We start from the raw sequence: 17,199 nt of genomic DNA, 5'->3' as shown, positions 1-17,199 counted from the left end.
GTGGTCCTGAAAACGTAAACAAACAAGACGATTTGCTGTTGCGCACCAGTTGTTATTGACATGTTTTTATTTCTTATCACTCAGAAGGTCTTTAAGTCGTGCAGCTCTCTGCTTTTTCATTGAAAAAACTGTGCGTTTCATAAACATTCACCACAAAATGCTAGCCGGCGGACACGGTGATCCAAATCCGAACGCTTCCTGGCTCGATTCGCGGGGTTTGTGGCTAGCGTACGTGCTGGGTATGGTTAGTTTTCACATTATCCTGTTGGCGATACCGTTCCTGCAGATTCCTTACGCCTGGACGATTACGAATGTCTCGCACAATTTGGTGAGTGATAGAAACGGCAGATTGTAAGGTTCCAAGTACGATGAACTAACGATTACGTTTTAATTTTAGGCACACTTGTACTTTTTACATTCCATCAAAGGGGCACCGTGGATGAGCATCGAGTGCGGCGAAAACCGGAAGTACACCCATTGGGAGCAAATCGACTACGGAGAACAATTTACGACGACCAAAAAGTTCCTTACCGCCGCACCCATTGTGCTGTTCGTATAGTCGATGGAAAATTGCACCGTATTTTAAGTTTACTAACGCTCAACTCCTTCTGTTGTAGCTTTCTTCTGACGTGCCTCTACACACGCAACGATGTGGATCATTTCATAGTCAACTTTATCTCACTGGTTACGGTGCTTGTTCCGAAACTACCGCAATTTCATGGCGTACGATTGTTCGGCATCAACAAATATTGAAATGACTTCACACCTACGAGATGATAAGAATGAAAACTCTTTCTAGAAGAAAACTCAAATAAGAAATAGGTGGAGAATTGAACTCATGCTTGAATGTAACCTTCAGACTTAAAACAACTGGTTATTCTCGTTTTTGATCTTTGTCCATTGTAAAGTGTATGGCATAACTATTTTGTATTTAATGAATAGCACTGCAAAAGTGGTAATCACGTGAAATGGATTTGAATATCTTAGAATAAACGGGCATGGCTCGTTAGATTAAGTGATAGCATGAGTGTTTATATTTAACTGTACGAATTTTATGAGTGTATTGTGTACTGTAATAAACGTGACGACCATAATATTTTCTCGGATCTTTATTCGAGTGTTTCCTCTAAAATCATAGTTTGGGTTTCGACACAGGCCAAATTTCATCCCATGTTTCACACGAAAAATATGTTATAAATTGCTTTGCTTTGAAAATAGCATGATTTGTTTTTAACGGCATAATGTTGGAAAAACTTTCTTTGAAATGATAGAATTTTTTTTTAGTTTAAAATAGTTTATTTGTGCTTAAGTTCTTCCATCCATTCCATTTAGAAAGTAGAATTATATAAATTAGATTATTCAATGCTAATTAGTTTCTAGTATAAATTTCAAATAGAGTTGGTATGTTCTGATTCTATAAGTTAAACATGCAATGATGCTTAAGTTTTTTGAGAAAATTACTGGATTTTGTTGAAGGTAGTTATCGCCTAACTTATCGGATTGTTGTAGTAAAATATCCAGCTAATAAAAGTTCCTGTTTCCATGACGTTCAAAATCGAAAATAATATTCTCGCTCATACGGATACTTTATTTTGCTGCCATAATAATCAACCCGCTTTTCTCTCTGCTTGGTACACTCTTCTCTAACTACTTTCCAGTACGCCCAGAGCATTTTCTCTCTCAAAATACTCGCAGCATGGCATTACAAAGGTTACATATGGGCAAATTTGAATGCAAAAAATGATCATGTCAGTTCAGTTCTCAAACTTCAGCTTAATAAAGTTTTTTGAAAACTATGTCAAACCACCTCTGGAAACTTTTTGAACAGTTTGCGTCTAAGAACCGCCCTCCTTGGGAAAGGCTTGCCGGATGGAAATCTCCGTAACTTTTCCACACATTTTTGTAATGACATTGAACGGAAAAACGTCGCCACGGAGGTTCGTTGACCCCGGTATCAACGGCCCCGTGGGAAAGGGCAGTAACATTATGGGTGGTATGCGCACGCACACAGCCGCAGTCCTCCACCCACTCCTCAATAACTACACCATGCGTCGATTAGACTGGACCATCTCGAACGCACAGAAGGACTGGAAGAAATGGCCAAAAGATTTCCACAACGAGCATACCACCACTAGGAAATATGGTTGTATGTGTGCGGATAAGGGTACGCGGGCAGAGAGACGCTGGAGGAGAGAGGTTTGTTGAGGTAGGAAGGATCGACATGCGTTTTACTAAGCAGGTCGTTGAATTCGACCTGCAAGTTGGTGGGTTTGTGCGGTGGGCGAGAAAAAAACCAGGTTAGTGTGGAGAAGGACGTTTATCTGTTAGTCTGTCGTCAGCCAGACAGACGCGAGCGAGGCGGCATCCCGAAAAGAAGCAGAGTACGACACAGGCATGAGGTTGGCGTACCAACAAGGATTAAAAAAAGTGTGGTTGCCCCTTGGCGTCGTTCAGTGAGGTGTCGAAAGCAAGTATCCTGGAAATTCATCGTTTCTATTTGCTGATGTACATTGCTACATTGGGGATACGTTTTTCAATACTACAAACAATGTAGCTATAGCATATACGTTGTTCTATCTTCTCTATTTGCATAACAACACTACCTATCTTTCGATTATATTTACCACTCTTCCATGAATTGTTTTGAAATTTAAATGGAGTGATCAGGCACTATTCCCAATTTTTAAGTTATTTTCTTCTCTAATCGATACTCTTTCCACCTTATAATAGGGAATTTGGAACTAAAAACATTTTTATTTTATAAATTTCTTTAAATGGTAGCCAAATGGTCCACACATTGTACACATTTGTTACTTTTACGTTCAAAGTTGTGTAAAAGTCCATTGTGTATGTTGAAAGCCCCAAAATAAAGCCATTGGACGATAATGTTTTTTAAGTCAAGGTTTTAAGTTATGCTTAAACCAACTGATACAAGTTGATTGAGTTATGCATCGGATTAATTTGTAAAAAAGTCAAATGTAAAAGTCCATTTCCGCCAACAACTGGAAAAGGCCTGACTACACGAGCCTATCCGCAGTGCACGTTTGCTTCCGTTCCGATGCAACAGTGATTTCAAATGGCGCTACAATCCGTCGGTCTCACCAACGGAGAATTTGCGGAGAACCAGAGAATGAGCATGCAGGATTTCTTGGAGACAACGGAATCGTTTTCTAGCAGCATGCAGCAGCAGAAAAGTGGAATTTTCTCATCGACCACAGTATGCTGTGAGTCGGTATAGCGAGTGTACGGTTTCGACGGTTTCTTGCGTTACCAAGAAGGCAGTGCCCCAGAGTGCTAGGCCGTTTGGTGCTGGTATCCTGCGTGTGCATGCAGTGGAAAAAGTGGCTCGGAAAACGGGGAACCAGTGGGATCGATTCGATGCGCTCGTAAAGCGACCAGCATCGCTACACGATAGAGTGAAAAGCCTTCCACCTTGACCCCAAGGGTGGAGGCGCTGCTTGGTTATCCGTGCGGGCAACGATGTGGGTCCAAACACACTCTGCAAGCAGCTGCATGTGCATTGGTGTTTAGTGGAGCAAGCCTTACGGTCGCCAATAAAAGCGCTGTTTCTTCTGGCATCTGGCTAGCAGCGAAGGAAAAGTTCGGTGTCGAACTGATCGAAGGAGGAGTTCAAAGGGTATTCTGGCATCGAGACATCTGCTGTGTGCGCTTCTACGAAAGGCTTATCCTTGCAGCTCTGGTGGTAAATGGTTTTTATTGAACCGTATTTCGGCATTGTGTATTCGATTAGTTGAAGAAAATCCAGTTCCCGTGCATGTAGGGTTATGAAATTGTGTCCCTCGAAAAAAGTTTCTTTCTTTTTCCCGTTTTCCGTCGATAATGAATTTTTCCTTATTTTTTTCAGTTTTCCTCACACTTTGCTCTCGTTGGCACTTTTCTTTGCTCGCTCCAGAGAACTTGAACAGACATTTTGCTCTCGTGCTCTTGCATCCAGTTGTCTTTGTTACTCGCAACATAAATTCCTGCGTGCTGTGTGTTGCACTCGCAAAATGCTGTCAGTTTTTAGTAGATCCTGCATGAGGCTCTCTATGTTAGTGGACATGTAGTGCGACGCCGTTTTTTTTTATGTCAACCGTGTTAGATGGAAATGAAAACATATGTGAAGTTATATAGTGCTACATTGTGCTGTGTGCCAATCCATCGTGAAGAGTACCGAGAGGATGGTGGCCTGGTTTTTGTTTTGTTCTGACTAAATGCTAAATTATCGTGTACTATCGCCGTTGGTAAGGTGAAGGGCTAAACTAATTATAGTGAAATTAGTCGATTAAATAATTTTTATAAATGCAGAATAGTTTGTTGAAATTCATCCAATGTCGAAACATACAAACCCTGGATTATGCTCTCCGGAGTCTTGAAAATGTGTAGTTAGTGTCCAAAAATATGTTTCATCGATCGAAATGTGTAAAGCAACGAGAATAATAATGATTTTCTATGTGCAAAGTCATAAACTGCCGCACAAACTGATGCTGTTAAAACGGTTGGAAGGCATAATTTTAAGGCACAGTTTTTAAATTGTAACAAAGTTACATACAATTATGTTTTTTCTCTCCATAAAGTCACCAAAGCCATCCGGCGGCCCTGGTTAACTTTTTCCGAACGTTAACCTCTAATTGATCATGTACCAATCTCCTGTTACCCTTAATAATTATCAAATGAAGTGACCTAGCGAGGCTCCGTTAGGTCGATGGAGACACCTGGTAGCTCTTGATAGAAGTCACTCTAAATTTATTCGATTTTTCCCACATCAGAGCCCCAACGAAGTATGAGTTGATATCATATGGTCAATAATTATTTGAAAAATAGTAGTACAACGAACTCGTCCTTGTAGGGGAGCAATGGAGAATAGTTGGACTCTCTTGCTAGCCCACCCCATGGGGGACAATGATGACGAGAGCGTTTGTTTGAACATCGCGAGAGTTTGCTATTTTAGGTTTTAAGCGAAACGAACCTGCACCACGCGTTCCTTCACGTACTACCACATTCAAGCCATATGATATCATGTTGGAGTGTACAACGGGGAAAACGGCATGCGGCGCATATGCTGTAGCACATATGATGCGACATCTGATTGCTTCACTCCACGGCGCACGGCAGGGCGAAAGAGCGAGGAAATGTCCAGTGTCCTACACATAAACACACGTATATGAGAGCTTGATCCTTAAACGTGTAACAAAGAAACTAACTGAGAAATTGAACAGGATCAATCAGGAGAGCGCCAGATAAAATTCTCTCGCCCGCAAAAGATCTCGCTCTTTTGCCGTTTGACAGTAGTGACTTTTCTTCAGACTGCCTGTCAGTCGGAGTAGCTATCGGTCAGAGCGGACGTAATGCAAATTTGTGTCGAACGGAAGGAAAAGTTGGTTCGCCCCCAGAAAAGGTTGGTTTTGCGTGGTTTATATTAACATTCTGTGTACGCTTCTGTCCGTAGGAAAACGACATTGCTGATCTAGCTGTGCTTCAGCTCGGTGGATCGTGGCGTTGTCGTAGGCTGGTGTAGAGAAGTTCGTCTCGTCGAAGGGCGAGAAAGAAGGGAGAGGCGAGTCGAAACAGAGTGAGGCGATTGGATAGCCGTCGATACAGGTGGGGGAAGTGTAAGACCGGGAAAATCGAAGTAGCAACAGCAGCAGCAGCGGCGGCAGCAGCAGATTCAGCTGATCACCACAAACGGTACGTTTGGATGGGGTAGTGCAACTTTTGAGGATGGGAAAAGTTTGGAAGAAAAGTGTAACACCCTTTGGGTACGTTTTCGATGGTGGCTAAAAGTGAAAATGGTGTAGTGACTGATGCGATGGAAAGAGAAAATGAATGCGAGAAGAATCGAGGGAGCGAAAGAGCGAGAAACAAAGCAAGAACGAAGGGAACGAAACAGGCGGCAAGAATTGCAGTCTCGTTCAGTGTATCGTAATGTGCGTTCGCTCCGATGCGTGCTGAAAGTGTTAATGTGTGCGTAGCAAAGGTCCTTTCGTAATTGGAAACATTTAGTTTGTCCAACATAAATTTTGAAATTAGTTTACAGACTGTGTGGTGAAACGTTAGAATACAATTAGTATTTTATACAGAATAATTGGAAACTGTACTTAAACATTACCCAAAATTTTAATCAATATTGAGGTATGCTTGTAGCTTTATAACAACTGTTTTAGCAAGCAATATTTGTCCCTTTTAATTCAGCTGTGCATTTGCCTTCGAAAATTTTACGAAAAAGTATGTAAGCGTCTGTCAAGTGAAGCTGCCTGTCATCTAGTTGTGGACCAGCACAGATGTTTGCACGGATGTACAACCCCCTTAAGTCTACATTCGGTCACGAAGGTGACTGTCGCTATGCGCACAGCAGGCTGTGTGGTGTAATGCAATGCTAAACCAAGCAAAGGCATCCGTTCTGCTGCCGTGGAAAGTGTAAAGTTTAGACAGGACTTCGACACAGTCAGCAGTCGTTACGAAAGCAGCATCAGCAAATTTGTGTCAAGCAGCAGCAAAGCAAGCAGGCTGAAGGTGTATGCGTGTGGCGCCGTGCTGAACGCCACGGGCTGTTTTCCGAAACGGTGGGTTTATTTGCTACGGTTACGTTCAGTAAGCGGAATCGGAATTCTCTAGCGCCGCTTCAGTGATTTACAGCGTTTAACTAACGACCGGCGAGTGCTGTTCAACTGGGTAATAATCAAATCGGTTTTGAAATAGTGCAAAAAAGTGGTTCACCCCTAGACAGCAAAGGTGCAAACACCATTTTCGGCAGGAAATTGTGCATAGAAACATGATTGCGGTATTGGAAGTGAAGCATCTTTCAACGACCTCAATGATCCCGTTGGGTATAAGGGCTCGTCTCCACTAGACCAAATTCGTCTGTGTAATTGTTCTAGTGTTGTGCAGTACTTGTAGATAAAATGTCGTGGATGGTTAACAATGACTGTCTCGCATGACAAGTGGATCGATCTAATGCCATCTAATGGCTAAAACTAGCGCATAACAAATAGCCCTATGCTCGTGAACATGAAGTGTCACCCGGCCCAGCAGAGAGAAAAGACACATCATCAGCAGTGGGTAATGAAAGACAAAAACGAAAGGCGTTTATTTGCATTGCAATCGATGTTATATCGGATAATATCGCAAGAAGTAAGAACAAAGCCAATTTATTGTGCTCAGGATACGTTTGTTTGCAATACGCGCCTAGCATAAGCACCGAAAGGAAAGTAAAACCATTCCGTTGGAAAAGAGGGCCCACTTGCATGGTGGTTGTTGTTGTTGGTCGGTTAGCCCAGGTGAAAAAAGAAGGTGCCGTGTGTACGACCCGCTGTAGGAACGCGGCTGGCGATGTCTACGTGTGGGTTTTCTATCGCGAGAATCAACTTTGAGGATTGAATAGAAAAAAGTCGCGGACTGTAAAGAGCGATCGGGAGTTGCCCTAGAAGAGCGCGGTTTCTATTCATTGCCATGTATAGATGAAGTAGCAACGCAACGGCAATCTCTGTGCGCGCAGGGCACCATTCCACTTCGTGCCACCCTCGTGAATGTGTCGGACAGTTCGAAGTTCAGTAATGCTTAATTACTGTCACATTTAACCCCTGGTGCCAAAACGAGGTGGCATTGGATGGAACGAGTTTGGTTCCTTCGAAAAACGTCCGGAGCACTGCGAACACTGAACGGATTTTGGTTGGTTGCTGATGTTGCTATTTTCTTTTCTTTATTTTTCATGTAATGCCTCCTCCGATGATTGTTTGGACGAATATCACGGTGCTGCATGATGGGCTGCTGGACGCGAAAAATGGATCGTTGGATGCAAACAATTGATAATGGAAAATCGTTTAATCTTCCCGTGCGAATGCTGACGGATTCCGCTGTGCAATGAACCACACTTCATCCACGAACATGTTGCCCGAATTCGGTGTGGCATCACCGGGAACTATATACGGTTCAATCACGATCGTAAACAGATTACGGATTTGTCGCATGTTACCGGTTAACCCGCACGACGCACGAGCCCTAATCTGAACCGTGGATGTTACAGAAAGGTGGACGATCGACCAATGATTGCGAGTCCGATAGATGACCAATAGCGTCCCCGTGGTTGGATCGTATGCTGCAGGAGACGACGGGTAACAGAGAAAGGCCCGACTGTGGCCCGTGAAGGGGAGCGATATTTTGGATGCTGTAATTGTGGTGGAAGCGGTCTGCGTCGGTGGTGGTCGGTGAATGAGGAGGAGGAGCTGCACGATTGAAGACGAGGTTGAAGTGATAATTTTCACGCCGATTAAACGGTTCACAGTGTAGGGACAGAAAATTGCAAAAGAACAACATTGCGCACCTCAGAACGGGGGTCGCGAAATAGAAGAGGTAGACAATACAACGACAGAGAAACTCCTAACATACTGTCGTTGGCAGCATTCAACCCTGCGGTAGGTGGCTGCCAGCGGTAAGCGACGTGAGAGTGGTCGCGGTCGTAGCGGTAGTAGTACCAAATAAGGGCTACTACTAGCGTACAGGGGCCCTTAACCCCCTGTCACCCCTTTTCTGTCTCCCCGGTTCAAAGCGGCTTAGAAAATAAACTTTAATCTGACTCTCGGTTGGTTCGGTGGCACCTCGGAAATGTCCGACACTGGTAGTGGACACGACGGAGGCGCCCAGAAGGACTATTCACAAAAGATGGACGGCGGAGGTGGGCTCGGCGGGGGCGGCGGTGGGCTCGGTGGTGGCGGTGGGGATTTCGATTCCGGCCAGCAAAGCAACCAGACGGAGCAGGAGCTCGCGACGAAGATGCTGCAGATCCAGTCGAAGCGATTCTACCTGGACGTAAAGCAGAATCGCCGTGGGCGCTTCATCAAGGTAGCGGAAATCGGGGCGGATGGGCGGCGCAGTCAAATTTTCCTGGCGCTTTCGACCGCGGCCGAATTCCGTGACCACCTGTCGACCTTCAGCGACTACTACGCATCGCTCGGCCCGCCTAATCCGGACAATGTGCCCGAGGATGGCAAGCTGAAGTCGGAGATGATGATCAAAGACAACCGACGGTACTACCTTGACCTGAAGGAGAACGTGCGGGGCCGGTTTCTGCGCGTCTCCCAGACGATCACGCGTGGTGGACCACGTTCGCAGATCGCCATCCCGGCGCAGGGGATGATCGAGTTCCGCGACGCGCTGACGGATCTGCTCGAGGAGTTCGGGACGAACGACGGTGGCTACAAGGGTGAGCTGCCGGAGGGGCGCCACATGCGGGTCGACAACAAGAACTTCTACTTCGACATCGGCCAGAACAGCCGGGGTATTTACATGCGGGTGTCGGAGGTGAAGAGTAACTTCCGCACGGCGATCACGGTGCCGGAAAAGTGCTGGTCACGGTTCCGCGACATCCTCACCGATTACTGTGACAAAATGAAGAAAACGTCCGAGTCAACAACATCTTCAATCACTGCCGATAATAATTTACAGAAGCAAACATCAAATAATATGTAAAATTTCGAATTAAACTACAAACAACCGCAAAGCCACACACACACACACACACACACAAAACAAAACCCAACAAACAACAAACTTAGTACACCACAATTAGAAGATGGAGGATAAAAAGCAAAAATGTGGGTAATATAATTAATAATGGATAAAATAATAATAATGATTATAATAAAGATAACAAATAGAAGAGGAACTGGAAGCATACCATGCCAGATGAATCGAAAGTCGAAGACAAGAAATGAAATGAAAAATGCATGATGCAACCTTGCAGAAATTAATAAAAAATGAAAATAATAACAACAACATTGAAAAGGACAGCACGATCAAATCGACAAATCCAGTGACATTCTTGTAGGCAAATGAATTGGTTCGTTGAAAATATGAAGTTTTACCCGAGCAAATGGTGGTGGGGGGGGTTTTGGAAAATGTTGAAGCAGGCAGAAAAGGAAGTAAATGGCAGCACGAGCCTCTAGCACAGGCATATAACCGATAGCAAGATGAAATTAAAACAGCCAGGATTAACAAAAAGGAAGCGAGTTACACAATAGATACGAGTGGAGAGCATCGGGCGATAGAAATGCAACTCAGTGGCAAGTGGAGAATAAAACCACAATGTAATTTTTTTTTTTCGTTCCCAAGTTAATTTCGTTGTCTTGTTCATAGGCTTTTCTAATAAGGTTGTTTAATTTGTGTGTCTCTGTTACTACTTTGTTTAGTTGTTTCCGTATTGTTTACTTATTTTCCGTGTTATTTTTGTTTTGTAGGAAAAAAATAGGGGAACCAGCTGGGGGAAAACTAGAAGAAATCCCTTTATGCTGTTTGGAAAACGGGCATATGCGTTTGATTCACTTTCAAGCATAACTTACCTGTTCTTCAAATGCTTGTTGAAACTCAGTCGTGTTGGACATCCGGGACAGTTTAGACGCGAAACAGATCAGCATACGACTCAGACCAGAAACGGGGCGATAATTGCGCTAGGCGGGCTTGTTCGCTGTATAAAATAATAATTTTGAATCATATAGAGCAAGATGGGATGAAACCGTTTTAAAAATGCATAGCAAGAGTTACAACAGGTTTACATAAAAAATATAGCTAAAAGAAATAAACTAGTACAGACAAACTGATTCATTTGATAAAATAAAAATCCTGGAGGAGCTACGCAAATGTAAAAGTTGCATATAGTACCAGAAAGAAAAAAAACGTAAACACTGAGAAGGACTATTTTATGCAGAGAAAAAAATAATTCAATCATCAAATCTGGGGAAGCGAATTAAAGGACACAAAAAACTAATATCATCGATGGCATCACAAGGAAAGAAACTCACAAGCTTCCAACAATTTTATTTAGTTTGCGCAGCAATTATAACAATTATAAATAAGGAAACACATTATTTGCAATTATTTTAATCATTTAAAAAAATATATTGTATAATAATAATATATGTTCTAATTAACCATCAACCGAATCAGATTGTTGCACCTTTTTTACGCATAGTGAGTGTGCGTTATCCAAAAGCATTAAAATGTAAGAAATTTTTAAATCAAAGGAAAAGGACTAGCAGCTCTTATTTAAACAGTTTTATGAAACAAAAAATTAACCATATTTTCCAGTGTTTATCTAATAACAATCAATTGTTCAGTTCAACGCAACTAAAAGAATCCATCCTATTCGTTTGAAATAATCACATCTTCTCGTATGTTTAATCCATACAAAAAGGGGATCCAAGCGCCTCGTCCACTAGTTGAAGCAAAGCAATTGAATGGTGGTTTGTATAGAACGAAAAAATAGAGGAGGATTATTCTAACGAAGTCAATATATATTACTGTTAAATGTTAAAACCCGAAAGAGCAAATACGAATAAACAAAAACAAATGCACGCAGAATACATCCATACAAAAAACACGACAGCAGCTAAACAGAAAAGTGAACGTTGTACTTCTAAACCGAAGTGAACAACATAGAATTACCGACAGAAGTAAAAAGGAAAAGAATGCCACAATATTATAGAGCCTGATACAAAAGTAAAAAGCGAAAAGATGGATGGATAGAGGCAATTAAAAATGGTGTGTGTTTTATTTTGAATCTGGTTATTTTAGACGAATCAGTGCTAGTGTTTGACTTTATGTTACCTTTATTCGTTTATTTGCCAAAGTGGGTGAGTTTTTCAACAGTCATTTATATATTTTTTTGTTGTTCATTGTTCATTAGTTTATTACAATTTAACGAAGATATAGGTCTTTATCGGAAAGTCTGTAAGCTGTTGTTACCACAAAAACTCCTATAACATCGTCTTATTATATTTTGCGCAAGCGTTTTAACAAGATATGCAAAAGCTCCAGCAGTATCTCAACCAAAACCTTACTTGGAGAAGTACAGAACGTTGACACAATTTTCGTGTACAATTCGAAAAGAAAAGTTATAAGATGTCTACTTGCATATGCGGATCATGAAAATTAGTACAAACTATTGTTAATATAGGAGAGGCAAGCGTGTGTTGCATGGTGGTATTGTTTTCGCAAGTTGGTTTTTGAGATCTATGTGGAATGATATCCTCCAGTCGCGTATCTGGTCGCTTGGAAAAGAGTTTGAAAAAGCTTAAACTGCGGTATGTTTGTGCTTGCTTGTTTCGTTAAATTTTATTTTTTTACCCATCTCATCCATGAAGTCGCAAACGTGTTCCATGTACCGGGATTTAACATAGTGCATGAATATAAGTACGTTGTAGCAAACGAACGGAAGTAATGGGAGAAAACAACCAGCAGAAACGGAAGAGATAGCAGACAAAATAAATCGCAATAACGTAAATGTTCCGGCAGCCACAAACGAGTGTAAAAGAAACTAGAAACGAAACAAAAAAGTTAGACGACTACTATCAAACTATCTATTATGAAATATTCTGAAAATTTTAAATTCTGTTGTTTATTTTCAAGTCTATCATAGTGAATAAAAATTATTAAAAAAAAACAAATAATAAAACAAAGTTTGAATATAAAGCGTGCGTAGCGAGTGGGCGCCAGGATGAAGGAAGGTAGACCCGGAGGAAGATGGATCATTTTCTGGAATGCTAGAATGCAGATGCTACCAAGAGAAACAAGTAAACGATAAAGCCGTACATAAGCAGCAAAGTGCGATGCAAAGAATGCGAAGGAAAAAAAAAACAAAACAAAAAAAGAAGTAATGAAAATAATATTAAGAGATACTACCATAGGTAAAACTATATATATTAATATAAGAAGAAATTCAATAAACAAAAGTGAACCCGAAACCGTCAACTTGGGTTTGAAAACCTAGAGCAGTTGGATACACACAAATAAAACCGACACGCAAGAAGACTCCGACGTGCTTGCAGGAACTCGAGATATCCTGTGCGAAAGTCAAATGATGAAAAAACTTCGTTTTGTGGAAAGCAAAAAGTTCACTCAATTTGCCATCCTACGGCTCCAAACGGAAAACAGTGAGAACGACATGAGAAAATAGCAATGTTTTCGAATTTATACGACACTACCCTATCGCACAGTGCGATTTTTAAGAGACCACCCGGAAACCCTGGATTATGCGAGTAAGAGTCAGGCCACATTGCGTACGTCTAATTTGTTGCATCTAACAGAAGATAACGGAAAGGAACAGAAAGGTGTAGATGAGTAAATGCAGACAAGCTTTCAATATCGAAAGAAGGTTCAAAGAAAACGGTCTATCACAGAAGGATAACTCTTGATTTTCTTTCCTTCAACATGTGTCCATGTGTTTGTTCAAAATTCCCGGTGCAAACTATGGACTGTAGTAAACCCCTTGAAAATGTCGCTTTGCCAGGGAGCCGCATTGCAGTTCTTTCGCACGACTGGATGGTTCGTCGTCAACAAATTCAATATGTGATCATCAATAAAAACTAAGCTTAAATCGCAAATGAACAGTTTTCTACGGTCGCTGCTCACGTGTGTAGTAGAGAAAAATAATGGTGAACAGTATAAATCAAACTATGTTTTTGTAAGCCCCGCGCCCAAAAAAAAAAAAACAAAAGGATGGAGTGCTCTCAACTCAAAAAACAAATAAAATAAACCCGACTTTCCTTACTCGCCCGCGATTGGGTCTCGACGAAAGAACACACACAGATCCTACTGCAAAGCAAGTAAATATTTTACGTTCTCTTCGTCCCGTTGTTCAACAGCGAGAGAGTTTCCTAGAAACTCTGCATCCTACATAGTAGCTTTAATTAAGGGGAAAGCATATATTGTAGTAGAACTGGTCATAGACGAATGTGAAAAATTATGAAAACAGCGAAACCCAACCGTGATCAAGCCGTGTGGCAGCTGCGAGGGAGATCAAATCTCCTTCGCGTGGAACGCAGCAAATAACGAGTTCCACCCCATCATAAGCGAGCGTGGCAAATAAGTATCATCGAGCAAAGAAAAAGAAGAAAATTAAAATTTAAAATTTCTGTTCTGTAGGTTATTCAATACGTAAGAAACGAACGACCAAAAGCATGTCACGGAACATTAAGGAATACAGTTTGAATCGATAAAAGGGATCTGCAAAACCGATCCAAGTAAAGAGAACATCAACAACGTAGCAAGTAGCAGAACATAAAAAAGCGTAGTATAAAAAAGATGTCTGCTAAGAATGATACTGAGAAATAACAAAACAAAAAAAAGTGTAACCAAAAGATGAAAAATAGAATGAAAACAAAAGAAAAAAAAAATACAGTAGAATGATTTTGCCCAGCAACAGTAGACAAGACAATGTATGAATAACACAAGTGGATTGTCAAACTCAGTAAGGGACATGCAAAGTGCGATTGTTGGCAAAGGAACACAAAAAGAGATGAACACAATTTACATAGCACACCGTATCGATTGCATACACGGCCACGTATGGTTACATATAGCAAATGAATATTACAGCTACCAGCTGGTATGGGATAAAGATTGTTTTGTTTGTGTTTGTGCGATTTCTCAAACCATTGCGAAGTGATACCTTGATTGCTGATTGTTGGTTGCGTTGTTTTTAGTGCAAAAAGTAAACATTCATTTTAATGGAAAAAATGTCGATCAAACAAACACGATATCCGAATATTGTATGTTTCTTATTCGTATAGTAAAGTGTATTGGATTCAAAACGGTTGCAAATCATCGGAAAATCGCCACCCAATATCGGTTGAAATAACATAGAAGAAGCCTCCAGAAATATCTTATTAGTACGTTCGAGTAAATGGATACAGAAAGCGAAACGAAAGAGATAAATAGTTAAAATAGTAGTACTAGATGGACACACAGCTGAGAAAAGAAAACATAAAAGTGAACAAATGAAACTAAACTGACAAAAAAAAACAAATACAAACACACACAAGAAGCAGCAAAGTAAGAATGAAATGAATTATGTAGCAACAGAGAGAACAAAACAAGATTACACTATAAATGTCGTCCTAGTCAGGTGACTGCAAAATTACAAAGAAACAATTATGAACAAAGCAAAACAGCAAATATGATTATAATGAGACACAAACAATTAACGAAACAAATAGAAAAATATTGAAAAGAAAGTATATTTTTAGACGAAAAGTATCGATTCTTTTCTTATGTTTCACTTTACACTGCGATAACTACCAACACTTTCCAAAACCGTTGATTTAGCGACAAACGGAACTAACACTCAAAGCGGTGAAAGGAGGCAACAACTAGCAGCAGTCGACACTGAAAAGGATGTAACACACAACAAATAACCCCTGATAAGAGGCACGTATGCTGGGCGGTTGAAAATGTTCATTGCTTGAATAACAGTACTTTTTTATCTACTCGGTAGATGCAATAGCAATGGTTAGTCTAAGTTCATAAATCCATAAATCCGATTTAACGAAATCGATGTTCTTTTACAATGCTTTGCAACGCATTAGTCCACGATACGTTCAACGCAATGTTTACCCTAAATATTCGGTGCCCGTAACAAGCGGAGTGGAAGGTGTAAGTGAAGAAACAAAAATCAAACAAAACGATCTTTCGTTCTACAAACTGCAATTTTCAGATACTCGTTCTTCGTGGTGAATTAGAGCACATACTGAGTCAAGTGTAGTGCCAGGAAGATTCATCAGAATAAAACACGCTAACGAGAAATACGAGAGAACGAAGATGGCCCAATAACTTTGAGTACACCTTACAAGAAAAACAAAACATACCACCACGAAAATCCCTTATAGATTATGAAATAAAAGAATGGAAATGAAACGGAATGAACAGTATAACGGGGCAAAATGAAATTATCCGAGAAAATTTGGTTCACAACAACAAACCGGAAACACTGAAACATCTTCGATCGGGAAAGATGGGAAAAATGAACAGCTAACAAGAAAGACACAAGAAACACACACACACACGGTCGGAAAACAATTGAACCATCAGTGAGACGAGCAAACACACAGGCACACAAGAAGCAAAAGGGAAGGCAGAAGAAGAAGTAGAAGAAACTGCACTAGTGTTGTAATGGATTAAGGAATAAAAAAGTCGACAGCTTAAAGGTGTTTTGATTATTTGATTCAGGTGTTACAATGTTAGTAGGAAATATACTAATAAATGTGATTACAAACCAATAAAAAAAACTGGAACAAAAAAATAAAAACAAACAAATGAAAACGAAACCGAAATTAAAATCTGCCCTTCCTGTCCACGCTTGGCCACCCGTTGCGGTGTTTGCCACCACATTTTCATTTGTCTGTTCGTCCTGTGTACAGAGGAGCGTCTGACCCGTTCCATTGGGCATGGTTAACAAAATTTGAAAGAAAATTCAGCCCTAACAAATCGACACATTAAACCATAAACCAAATTTTCCCTTTAATATATTTATGTTGTAACAGCTACAGCGATTGCATACCTCTTCAACTAATGAATCAGTTTTGTTTATTCACACACTCTCCGGGAAGAAGTATTACATTACAAAACGATCACGTTCTTAAACTCCATTACTTTATTAATCATGCTACTATTACTCGCGTCTTACTAACTACACAAAAAAAAATTATCTAAGCCGCATTTTGGTCGTTCTATCGGTTCAAGTTCACAACGTGAATATAGGAAATAAATTAAAAACAAAAACTAAATCAACCAACCCGGTGATTTTTTGTTTGTTGAGCTTTCTATTTGCCGGAATATTCGACGTCCGGCCGTCGGAAGACGTTGTGACCGTCGGGAGGGAGGGGGAACTCATTACGTTGGTATGACTATATGGTTGCTAAATATCGGTACAGTATGGCAAAACCAGATAACGATAGGCTAACACACTTACTATCGGGTGTGCTATGAATTGGTACCCCGTTGTTCCGGTGGTTGGCCAATAGCGGAACAACATCCTACGATCAGATGGACCGGGGCAGAGGTAGACTCAGCAGTGTCTCTGTCTAATATCACGCTATTCCCAAACTGTTTTCGTTTTGTAGTCCAGCTCGCCAGATCCTATGCCCTCCGACTTTCCACCGACGTGCCAGTTAGTGCACGTACTTCAGCTTGGTCCACCCGAACTGGCTGGCGTACACCTCCCTGTAGCTGTTCTTGAACCCGTAGAATGCGTACAACGCTAAACCTGTCGGCGGGTGATAAGAGAATGGCATTATTGAGAGAGATAGAACGCGTATCGTAACGCTTTTCGTTCCTACGGGACAACTGGTTTCCAGCCGGACAGCGTGGAATGTACGTAGCCAGGTGTGAGGATGGCGGGATGGTTACTGGTGGTCGTTGTCATGCTGGACG

The 17,199-nt window shown here is 41.2% G+C and overlaps 2 protein-coding genes across 3 annotated transcripts; both read left to right on the top strand.

The window, feature by feature from the left end:
- The first annotated feature begins 65 nt into the window (after positions 1–65).
- LOC131258629 (ORM1-like protein) lies at positions 66–1,126 on the top strand. Its single transcript, XM_058259981.1, has 3 exons — positions 66–328; positions 398–549; positions 618–1,126. The coding sequence occupies exons 1-3, from the start codon at positions 158–160 to the stop codon at positions 751–753; spliced, it is 459 nt and encodes a 152-aa protein (XP_058115964.1). The 5' UTR covers positions 66–157; the 3' UTR covers positions 754–1,126.
- A 4,185-nt stretch (positions 1,127–5,311) lies between these two features.
- Positions 5,312–14,835, top strand: LOC131260178 (transcriptional activator protein Pur-alpha). Of its 2 annotated transcripts, XM_058261850.1 has the most exons (3): positions 5,312–5,377; positions 5,450–5,688; positions 7,950–14,835. In XM_058261850.1, the coding sequence occupies exon 3, from the start codon at positions 8,602–8,604 to the stop codon at positions 9,463–9,465; it is 864 nt and encodes a 287-aa protein (XP_058117833.1). In that variant the 5' UTR covers positions 5,312–5,377; positions 5,450–5,688; positions 7,950–8,601; the 3' UTR covers positions 9,466–14,835. The 2 variants fall into 2 exon arrangements, with proteins under 2 accessions (XP_058117833.1, XP_058117834.1); XM_058261851.1 differs by lacking the exons at positions 5,312–5,377; positions 5,450–5,688 and adding an exon at positions 6,392–6,563.
- The last annotated feature ends 2,364 nt before the right edge of the window (positions 14,836–17,199 follow it).

This window comes from Anopheles coustani, chromosome 3, assembly GCF_943734705.1.
Source record: "Anopheles coustani chromosome 3, idAnoCousDA_361_x.2, whole genome shotgun sequence".
Taxonomy (NCBI): domain Eukaryota; kingdom Metazoa; phylum Arthropoda; class Insecta; order Diptera; family Culicidae; genus Anopheles; species Anopheles coustani.
Note: the sequence above shows the minus strand (reverse complement) of the source record. Positions and strands in the feature narration are given on the sequence as shown.

What these genes read in the sequence shown, in the direction of transcription:
- LOC131258629 (XM_058259981.1), top strand. Translation starts at nt 158, where the DNA reads ATGCTAGCCGGCGGACACGGTGATCCAAATCCGAACGCTTCCTGGCTC. An exon ending in CGAATGTCTCGCACAATTTG is followed by an intron (nt 329 to 397) that starts GTGAGTGATAGA and finishes TTTTAATTTTAG; the next exon opens with GCACACTTGTACTTTTTACA. An exon ending in ACCGCCGCACCCATTGTGCT is followed by an intron (nt 550 to 617) that starts GTTCGTATAGTC and finishes CTTCTGTTGTAG; the next exon opens with CTTTCTTCTGACGTGCCTCT.
- LOC131260178 (XM_058261850.1), top strand. Translation starts at nt 8,602, where the DNA reads ATGTCCGACACTGGTAGTGGACACGACGGAGGCGCCCAGAAGGACTAT.